This window comes from Microcaecilia unicolor, chromosome 9 (genome assembly GCF_901765095.1).
Source record: "Microcaecilia unicolor chromosome 9, aMicUni1.1, whole genome shotgun sequence".
NCBI lineage: Eukaryota > Metazoa > Chordata > Amphibia > Gymnophiona > Siphonopidae > Microcaecilia > Microcaecilia unicolor.
In genome coordinates, this window is record NC_044039.1 from 23,673,454 (window position 1) to 23,684,259 (window position 10,806).

The window sequence follows — 10,806 nt, forward strand, 5'->3', positions numbered from 1 at the left end:
AAACCAATCTGGCTGCTGTATTTTGGGCCGTCTGCAGTTTCTTAATTAGTTGCTGTTTACATCCAGCATACTAGTGCTGTTTTCTCACACGCTACCTGCACAGTAGCCCTATCACCCTTTATCCTGCTTACAACTCACCAAATTATGATCACCACCTCAGGAACAGCAAAAGCTTAAAGCAGATGGGTTTTTGTATGCCCTGGAGCCTGCTTTCAGACACTTTACGAAACAACACAAAACCCTGCAAAAAGACACTGAAAACCTATATGGAAAACACACCATGACAGCCCTAACCCACCTATAAAAGGACAGTGCTATAAATAGTACACTGGACCCTGGAGCACCAATATACCTGCTACTGGGAAACTGGAACAAACTGGAATATTGCACGTTCCTACACAGACACTGCATGCTAGCAGAATCCTTCACCTCAGGCGCACAGGCAGAACATGGACAGACCCTCACATGGTGTAAAAACTGAAAGAGAGACCCCTCAGGAACACCAGACTCTATAAGCAGTGCCAATACTGATGAAAGAGAAACAGAAATGCATTTTCTCCTGTACTCTGCAAAATGCAAAAATAGAAAAAAAAATGTACATTTCACAAAGCAGGCACATCTCAGCCGTAAAAGAGTATTAAATACAAATATTCTTTTTCTTTTCTACCTTTGATGTCTGAGCATTTTATTTTTCTAATTGGGCTGGTCCCAGTCTCTTTTCCACTTTCCATATGTCAGTCTAAATTCTTTTCCAGGTTAGCTTTTCCCCCACTTTTCTCTCCTTCCTTTCCTTCTCTATATCCGTCTGGCTCTGATCTTTCATTTTATGTTTTCCCCCCACTTTTCTCTCTATGTTTATCTCCCTTTCTCTCACCCTTTAGTCCTTCATTTCCATTTCATTTCTCATCTACCTATTGGCTTTTACCATCTTCCTCTCATTCTCTCTCCAACACTCCCTTTGCTCCCTCTGTCTCTCCCTTACCCAGTCTCCTAAAGCCCTCTCCTATCTTTCACCCACTTCCTTAGTCCCCCATTCCCATCCTCTGTACTCACCCTTTTATCTCTCATCTACCCTCCACTGCATCTTATCACCCTATCAATCCCAGTTCCATCCCTGTCTCTCCTTCCTTCCTTCCTTCAAGGCCACTCTTCTATCTCTTACCATGTACTCCATGCCCAAAAGCCTCTTTCACCATCTTTTTAACCCCATTTCCACCCTCACTCAACCCCTGCAGAGACCTATCCCTTTTCTCCCATACCCCTCCCCAGTACTCCCATCCCTTTTCAATGCCTTTCATCCTCTCTCCAGTCTTCTAGGTCACTCAGTCACATTATGTCTCAACCTTTCCCCATGTCTTCCCCTTTTCTTGCCCCTCCTCTCATATCCCTTATTTCACAGCCTCACTCATTCTCCCAACCCATCAAATGACCCCTACTCATATCTAAAATTGCCAAGTATTCAATTTCCTGTCAAATTCCCACTCTGTCTCTCCTATCCATAATTCCCTGCTCTGTTCCCCTGCCTCTCCCCTCCCCTTCCTCTCCCCTTCCTTCCACCTACAACCCCTAGCCCTATGCATCTTCTGGCTTCATTCCCCCACACCTCCTAGCCCCATCTTCTGCTCCATTGCATCCACCCTCAGCCCCTAGCCCCATCTTCTGCTCCACTCTCCCTCCCCTTCACCTACACCTCCTAGCCCTATTTTATACTCCATTCCCCTCCCCCACCCACACTCCATATCTCCATCTTCTCCATTCTCCGCCCCATCCACACCCCCTAGCCCCATCTTCTACTTCATTCCCCTCAACCCAAACCCCTAGCCCTATCTCCTCCCCCCACCCACACCCACTAGCCCCACTAACCCCATCCATCTTCTGTTCCATCCCCTCCCTTCTACCCATACGCCTAGTCCCATCCATCTCCTGCTCCTCCCCCTCCTCCCCAGTCCCATCCATCTTCTGCTCCTTCTCACTGCCCCCACACCTTCCAGCACCATCCATCTTCTGCTTCTTTCTGCCCCCCCCCACACACCCCCCAGGCCCACTCATCTTCTACTTTCCAGTATCTCCTGTCTATTTGACTTTTTTCTTACTCCATGTCCACTGCCATTCCCTCTGTGTCCCTATCTGTCCTGTCTAGCACCTCCCATCTGCATCTTTGTCCCTATTCCCATGTTTAGCATCTGCCTCCCTCTGTCCCACTTCTCCCCCTTCTTTCCCTTTTCTCCTGCACTCCCACCCCAGAGCCAGCATCTCTCCCTCTTCTCTCTCCTACTACCTCCCCATGGTACTGCATCTCTCTCTCCCCCTCCCCCTTCCTGGATACAGCATCTTTCTCAATCTACCCCCCCCCCCCACACACTCATCCCACCTTTCTCTCCCCCATCAAAGCATCTGTCTCTCTCTCACCCCCCCCCCCCCCCATGGATCCAGTTTCTCTCCCCCTATCTTCCTCAGCTCCTCATCCAAGCTCTTGTTTCCCTCTCCCCTCTCTCATGGTCTGGCATTTCTCTTCCTACCCCTTGTGATCTGGCATCTTTTTAAACCTTTCCTCCTCCTCATCCGCGGGTGCAGCATCTCCCTCTCTTTCCACTGTCACCGCCCCCACTCCCTCCAGCAAGGTCTCTCAAACATCCCCCCTTTCCCGTATACCTTTTAAATAGCAGATTTTCACCAGCAGCGAGCAGCAACTAATACACACTGCTCATGTTGGCCCCACACCCTTCCCTCTGATGCAGCTTTCTGTTTCCGCCTAGGCAGAAATACATCAGAGGGAAGGCTGTGGGGCTGGTGCGAGCAGTATGTATGTCACTGCAGGCGAAGATCTGCTACTTACAAGGTATGCAGGAGGGACAGTTGTTGGGAGTTTTCGGCTGATGGGGCTTGGGAATCCCTGCCAGCCACATCATAGGTATGCTACTACTGGGTGGGCCTGAACCCAAAGTGGGTGGGCCTGGGCCCACCCAAGCCCACCCTTGGCTACGCCACTGCTTTGGGTGACCAAAGAACTGGACGAAGGACGTGCGCTAGATGTAATCTACTTGGACCAGCAAAGCCTTTGATACGGTCCCCCACAGAAGACTCGTGAATAAGCTGAAAGAGTTGAACTTAGGACCGAAAGTGGTGAACTGGATAAGAAACTGGTTGACCGACAGGAGGCAGAGGGTGGTGGCAAATGGAATCCGTTCGGAGGAAAGAAAGGTGAGCAGTGGAGTTCCTCAGGGGTCGGTGCTGGGGCCAATAGAGTGGATACTCTGGAGGGAGTAGAAACGATGAGAAGGGATCTCCAAACCTTAGAAGAATGGTCGAGGGTCTGTCAGTTAAAATTTAATGTGTACTCCTCTGGGGTATAGATGATGTTCTGGTTTACTGTTTTTGAATCAATATTAACCACAAAACATAAACTAAAATAAAAATAAAAATAAAAAATTCATGTGCAAAAGTGTGCAAAAAAATTTTTTTTTGTTTTTCTTTATGCTAATTGTGCTCAGTATCTGGGTATCCCTTACTGTACTGGCTGACCATCCAATTTTAGGGTATTACCCTTATTAACATCACAGCACACCCCTGAGGGGAGACATGATAGAGGTATAAAAAATAATGAGTGGAGTGGAACAGGTGGATGTGAAGCGTCTGTTCACGCTTTCCAAAATACTAGGACTAGGGGGCATGCGATGAAACTACAGTGTAGTGAATTTAAAACAAATCAGAGAAAATTTTTCTTCACCCAACACAATTAAACTGTGGAATTCATTGCCAGAGAATGTGGTGAAGGCGGTTAGCTTAGCAGAGTTTAAAAAGGGGTTAGACGGTTTCCTAAAGAACAAGTCCATAAACCACTACTAAATGGGCTTGGGAAAAATCCACAATTCCAGGAATAACATGTATAGAATGTTTGTACGTTTGGGAAGCTTGCCAGGTGCCCTTGGCCTGGATTGGCTGCTGTCGTGGACAGGATGCTGGGCTCGATGGACCCTTGGTCTTTTCCCAGTGTGGCATTACTTATGTACTTATGTACCACCTACCTGTGGTATCCAGTTGTTGCATATATCGTTAAATATACAAGCATGCAGTTAACACATTGATGGTCAACACTTTTGCACATGAATTTTTTATTTTTATTTTTATCTTAGTTTATGTTTTGTGGTTTTGTGGGTAATATTGAGTTAAAATTTTAATGCCAAGAAGTGTAGAGTGATGCACTTGGAGTGCAGAAACCCAAAAGAGGAATACCAACTAGGAGGGGAGAAATTAGTAAGCTCGACTCCGGAGAGAGACCTTGGGGTGTTGGTGTCTGAGGATCTGAAGGTGAAGAAACAATGCAACAAGGCGACGGCCGTGGCCAGAAGGATGCTAGGCTGCATAGAGAGGGGCATAACCAGCAGAAGAAAGGAGGTGTTGATGCCCCTCTACAAGTCATTGGTGAGGCCCCATTTGGAGTATTGTGTTCAGGTTTGGAGGCCGTATCTTGCTAAATATGTAAAAAGACTGGAAGCGGTGCAAAGAAAAGCTACGAAAATGTTATGGGATTTGCATTGTAAACCATACAAGGAGAGACTTGCTGACCTGAACATGAATACCTTGGAGGAAAGGAGAAACAGGGGTGATATGATACAGACGCTCAAATATTTGAAAGGTATTAATCCGCAAATGAACCTTTTTCGGAGACGGGAAGGCAGTGGTGTAGCAAGGGTGGGGCGGTGTGGGCGGTCCACCCCGGGTGCATTCTTGGCTGCTGGAGGGTGCAGAGAGCAGCCGCGCGCCTGCCAGCTCCGCTGGTTCCCTGCTCCCTCTGCTCCGGAACAGGCACGCGGCTGCTCTCTGCACCCTCCAGCAGCCAAGAATGCACCCGGGGAAGGGGGTGTCATTGCGCCGGGGGGGGGGCTTGATGCGCTGGGGAGGGGGTGTCATTGCACTGGGGGGGTGTCGTGCTGCACTCTGGGGGGGATGGACGCCGCTGCACCTGGGGGGGGTGCGCAGCGGCAATCTGCCCCAGGTGGCAGGCGACCTTGATATGCCACTGCGGGAAGGCGATAGAACTAGAGGACATGAATTGAGGTTGAAGGGGGGCAGGACTAATGTCAGGAAGTATTTTTTCACAGAGAGGGTGGTGGATATGTGGAATGCCCTCCCGCGGGAGGTGGTGGAAATGAAAACAGTAATGGAATTCAAACATGCGTGGGATAAACACAAAGGAATCCTGTTTAGAAGGAATGGTTCCGCGGAATCTTAGTGGAGATTAGGTGGCGACACCGGTAATTGGGAAACAAAATGGGAGCTGGGCAGACTTCTACGGTCTATGCCCTGATTGTGACTGAATAGATAGGGATGGGCTGGAGTGTAAATTTTAAGGGGCTTCGACGTTAGCTTCAGAACTTCAAAATCTAAATTCGAATCTGCCAAGCCCCTTCGCAAGATGCTGCACTGGCTTCCCATTAAAGAATGAGTTGCCTTTAAGATCTGCACCTTAATTCACAGGATAATCTACGGGGAAGTTCCAGAATATATGCTTAATCTGGTTGATTTACCACCTAGAAATAGATCCAGTCACTCAAGATCCTACCTGAATCTACGCTACCCAGATTGCGGTGGTCTTAAGTACAAATCTATTTATGCCTCCAACTTCACTTTTATAGGCACACAACTCTGGAATGCTTTACCCAAATCAATAAAATCTACCCAGATCTACCTAAATTTCAGAAAATTACTGACATCCTTACTGTTTAAGAAAGCTTAGTCTCCAGGTTCAACACAATTTTGATTAACTACTAGTTTTAACAAGATTTAAGGACATTAATTATCTTTATTATCTTTTTGCACATTGTTGTTTTAAATTATATTTACTACCTTACTTATTGTATAATTGGACTTCATGCACTGTAGCCGTACTACAGTTTTCTGTAAGCCACATTGAGCCTGCAATTAGCGGGAAAACGTGGGATATAAATGTATTAAATAAATAAATAAACTTAGTACAAGAACAATACTGGGAAGACCTCTACGGTCTGTGCCCTGAGAAAGGCAAGGACAAATCAAACTCGGACATACATATAAAGTATCGCATACCATGTAAAATGAGTTTATCTTGTTGGGCAGACTGGATGGACCGTACAGGTCTTTATCTGCCGTCATTTACTACGCTACTATGTTAAGAAATGTTTTTGTAAACACCTCTGCATATCAAGCTGCAAATCACTGGAATAGACTTCTACATGCAATTAGAGATCAGATAGAATATTTGGCTTATTAATTGATATGGTTGATTTACTTAAGGTTCTTCTTAATTTTATGGGATTTTTTTGATATACTTATTTTTTGTGTTGTGAGGATTTTTTCTGCTATTTTCCTCTAGGTAACATTCATGGGTATGCCCAGTCTTCGTAGATTGTGGGCCACACTGAACTCAGGAGGATGTGTGGGATACAAATATCTTGTAATATAATAAAAGGATTCATGCTTTTGTTGCACACACACCTGTATGCGCATATACACCCACGCAGTTCGATAAGAGCCGTCTTGTGCATGCAAAACTTGCTTTGCATATGGAAAATTCTTTATAAGCTTACCTCCAGAGAGGGCAATTTCTAACCTGCCCACATACCTGCAAAGTTTATGGGATTTCATACCAGTTTTCAATGGGAAAGTACACAAATACTTTCTTTTTGTAAACTGCCCAAGGAAAAAGTTCCCAGAAACACCTGTGCCCCCTATGTGTGAGTACATTTTCTCAGCCAAACGCACCTGCGTACTTTTGAAAGTACAGAACTGTTCTTTCAATCGTCATCTTGACCCTGTCCCCAAGAACCCTACAGCTAAAAGTGGGTGAAAGTGCTCATATGCTCACCAATACATAAGGCAGGTAATTTTCAGAAGTACGTAAGAGTTGCCATACTGGGAGAGACCAAAGGTCCATCAAGCCCAGTATCCTGATTCCAACAGTGGCCAATCCAAGTCACAAGTACCTGGCAAGATCCCAAAACAGTACAATATATTTTATGCTGCGTATCCTAGAAATAAGCAGTGGATTTTGCCCAAGTCATTTTAATAATGGCTTATGGACTTTTCTTTTAGGAAGTTATCCAAACCTTTTTTAAACCCAGCTAAGCTAACTACTTTTACCACATTCTCTGGCAACGAATTCCAGAGTTTAATTACACATTGAGAGAAGAAATATTTTCTCTGATTTGTTTTAAATTTACTACTTTGTAGCTTTGTTGCGTACCCCGTAGTCCTAGTATTTTTGGAAAAAGTAAACAAGCGATTCACGTCCACCCCTTCCACTCCACTCAGTATTTTATATTCCTCTATCATATCTCCCCTCAGCCGTTCTCCAAGCTGAAGAGCCCAAGCCGTTTCAGCCTTTCCTCATAGGGAAGTTATCCCTTCCTCTTTATCATTTTTGTTGTCCTCCTCTGTATCTTTTCTAATTCCACTATATCTTATTTCAGATGCGGTGACCAGAATTGCACACAGTATTCAAGGTGTGGTCGCTTAGTTCCTCAGATAAAACACTGCTAGAGTTCTTTAGAAATGGTTATGAAAAATACCCTTCGTACAGCAAGTAAATCTTATCTGACATTATTTCTAGTGTATCACTCCAGGCACATTCTGTAAGATACAAGCTGGATGTCTCCACACAGCTTCTTGTTGAAAAGCAGGTCAAGAACACATAAGCTGTTATGCTAAAATATTACATTTGATATTGCAATCATTATAGTAGCCTTGCAGCTGGTGATAAGTGCCATATTCTTTTAAGTGTGCAAGCATTATACAAATAATAGATTGCACATGATCCAGAAATGTTTGAAAATGTAATCCAGTGTGTTCAATCACATGATCAGAGGGACAAAAAATAAAAGGTTTCAGCAAGCACTTGATCATAGTTTGTCACAGAAAAGAACAAGGTGAACACAGGAGTGAAGTAAATATTCTTTACAATACAGCCTCATAATATGAGGTCACTCAGTGACGGCTCTACCATTAAGCCACCTGAAGCGGAGGCCTCAGACGGCACTCTTGTGAGGCAGCATCGCCCTCCACCCTTCCCTCCCCACCCCTCTTCCGGACATTACCTCTTTCTTTTATTGTTTTTCAAAAGAAGGCGGTAGTACTGACTCCCATAGGCTTCCCTGGCGCCGGTCCCAGCCCCTTCTCTCTATTGTGGTTGGCTCGCCTCCGAGGAAACAGGAAATTACATCAGAGAGGCAGGCCGCTTACAGTAGAGAGAAGGAGCCAGACTGGCGGCATGGCAGCCTGTGGGAGTCACTGCCACCGCCTTCTTTTGAAAAACAAGAAAAGACTAGAAAAGGGACTTTTGAGGAAGGGGGTTGCGGAGGGAAGGGCGGGGGAGGGGCAGCGACGGAGGAGCCGGGGCAGCAGTTAAGTTTCTGCCCAAGGTGGCAGATTGACTTGGGCTGCTCCTGAGGTCACTGTTCCATCAGTTTTTTAAGATGTCAAGAAGAGAATGTGAAGAAACTGATAAAGAAGCCGGGGAAATTATTTGAGCGAATTTGAAACTCAGAATACGAAAGGAGGCGTGTCTTACAAAAATCATAAGGCAGATGAACTTACCTCTCCCCCACTACAGGGAAAAGCATGGGAGTATCTGGAAGTGCAAATTGCTCCTTTCACTGTCACATCATCCTCGAGGGCAAAGGTTGTGGAGCAGTTTGTGGAAAAGTATTTGTATGGGCTCCAGGTTGCCCCCGAATCCTGAGACCTCTCCAGGAGCATGGCTGCAGGCCTCGGTGACTTGAACACCATTATTAAGTGAGTGAAGTAGAACTCAGTTTCCAAATCCAGCTGGATGAACTCCTTGTGCACACCCTCAGAGGACTGCCACCAGGTTCGGGGGTGTAGGAAGGAGGAGTCTGCCATGGCCGAGGCTGGGTGAGACAGCTGTGGATGGGCGGCATTACACTTGGCACAAATGGACCGACCACAGCTCTGGTCTGCATTCTCATGGTATGTGCAAAATAGTTCACTGGCATTTTGGCCACAGGTTGTATCTGTCCACAGTCTCCGTCCAATAGCAAGGTTTCCCATAGGGGGGTTGCATGCTTTTTCACAGTGGGATCCCGCGCTGATCACAGCACTTAATCCTAATGGGTAAGAAAAACATGTATTTACTCCCGATCACAATCTTTTGAGGGTAATTTTATAACAGACTGTGTATTAAAACCCCCCAAACATGCTCATGTTATACCTTTTTGATAAAAGCCGCATAGGCACCGATGCACCTCCCAGAGCCATCCCAATAGTGACCAAATTATTCTTGCACTACTGCGAAGCAGGTGCCATGATGTACAAGTACTTTATGTAAGTACATGCAGGGCTGCCGAAAGACTGGGCCGGGCCTGGGCCCCCCACTGCTCCCCCCTCCACCCCCCTGTGGTCGCCACCGCCGCTCCCCCCCTCCACTTGCCCCCCTCCATCTGCCACCAGGCCGGGCCCCCTGCATTGAAATCACAGCACCTCTCACCTCCATGTGAAAGCACTGGAGGCAGCAGCGGATCGCCTCCCTTCGGGGCTCCTTCCCTCCCCATGTCCCGCCCTTGCGGAAGTTACGTCAGACGAGGGCGGGACACAGGGAGGGAAGGAGGCCCGAAGGGAGGCGATCCACTGCTGCCTGCAGTGCTTTCACACAGAGGTGAGAGGCGCTGTGATTTCAATGCAGGGGGCCCAGCCCAGTGGCAGACGGTTGACGATGGAGGGCGGGGCCCAGGGAATTTTGTCCCCCCTGCCCCCCCCCCCCTCCGTGGCCCTGAGTACATGCATGTTTTAATCTGCTTCAAGTCTGCTGACCATGTAAACTGGTGGAAATCCGCTGCTGTGCTTTTAAAGTGTATGACTTTAAACAGTTCCAAATGATTTAATTTTTGGAGTGTGAGCAATAATTATCGGAATATGATATTCATAGGAAAGAGATCCTGGGAAAAAAATGATTGGTTGCTAGTTATTATACTAATATAAAGCCGAATGGAGTTGAAACAACCTAATTATTGAAATGTAAGTAGTATCAGTTTGAAGGCTTTTTTTCTTGTTTATAGTGGAGAAAAAGACCTCAATAGTCATCACATGGCAATAAATCAATAAATGTAATCAATGCCAGCGTTTCATTGACTCCGTTATTATCACTGGTCGTAAAAAAACTCCACTTGCATGTAAATATGGGCTAAGGATGAAATAGCTTATAACCCATCAAGGATAGTCAGAATCGTGATGTTTTACACTTGCTTAAATGAATAATGTTACTTAGCTTTTGCAATTTGCTAGGTATGACACTTTTAACTAGATCTGCATCCCATGACCAGACAAAGGTCTTATAATCACATCCATGAACAATTTTTACCAGTTTAGGATCCAGGTGAAATGAGTTTCAGAGTCCTAACTTATTGCTCCATGAATCTGATCAAGCCAAAACCATCACATGGTCTGAAATTTAATACACAGAGATCCAGACCAAAGTAATGTGACCCATTGTCAGATCAGGCTCCGTCAGAGGGTATAAGTCTCTCATGAATATCAGAAGTATTAATTGCATTAGGAACAGTTATCACATCACTAAAATCCAACTATTTCCGGGGCTCACAGTATAATAAACTCATAAATGTATTCCCTGTTTGTTCTAGGTTCGTGGCACACTGTCTTTCCTTAAACAGAAAAATAATACAACTCGTAGATACACAAATTAATTTTATCTTAGATTGTAAACTCGTTGCAGTAGGGACTTATTGCATCTGAAAAAATGATGGAAACCACTTTGAACTAAAATGATAAAGGCATTCTATATTATTGTTATTATTA

The 10,806-nt window shown here is 45.6% G+C and overlaps 1 protein-coding gene across 1 annotated transcript in view; it reads right to left on the minus strand.

Moving 5' to 3' along the window:
* Nucleotides 1-9,089, minus strand: part of LOC115477864 (netrin-4-like) — a 91,734-nt gene extending 82,645 nt beyond the window's left edge. The window contains 1 exon segment of the mRNA XM_030214977.1: nt 8,572-9,089. Coding sequence (XP_030070837.1) covers nt 8,572-9,045 — 474 coding nt within the window. The 5' untranslated portion in view covers nt 9,046-9,089.
* Nucleotides 9,090-10,806: the final 1,717 nt, after the last annotated feature.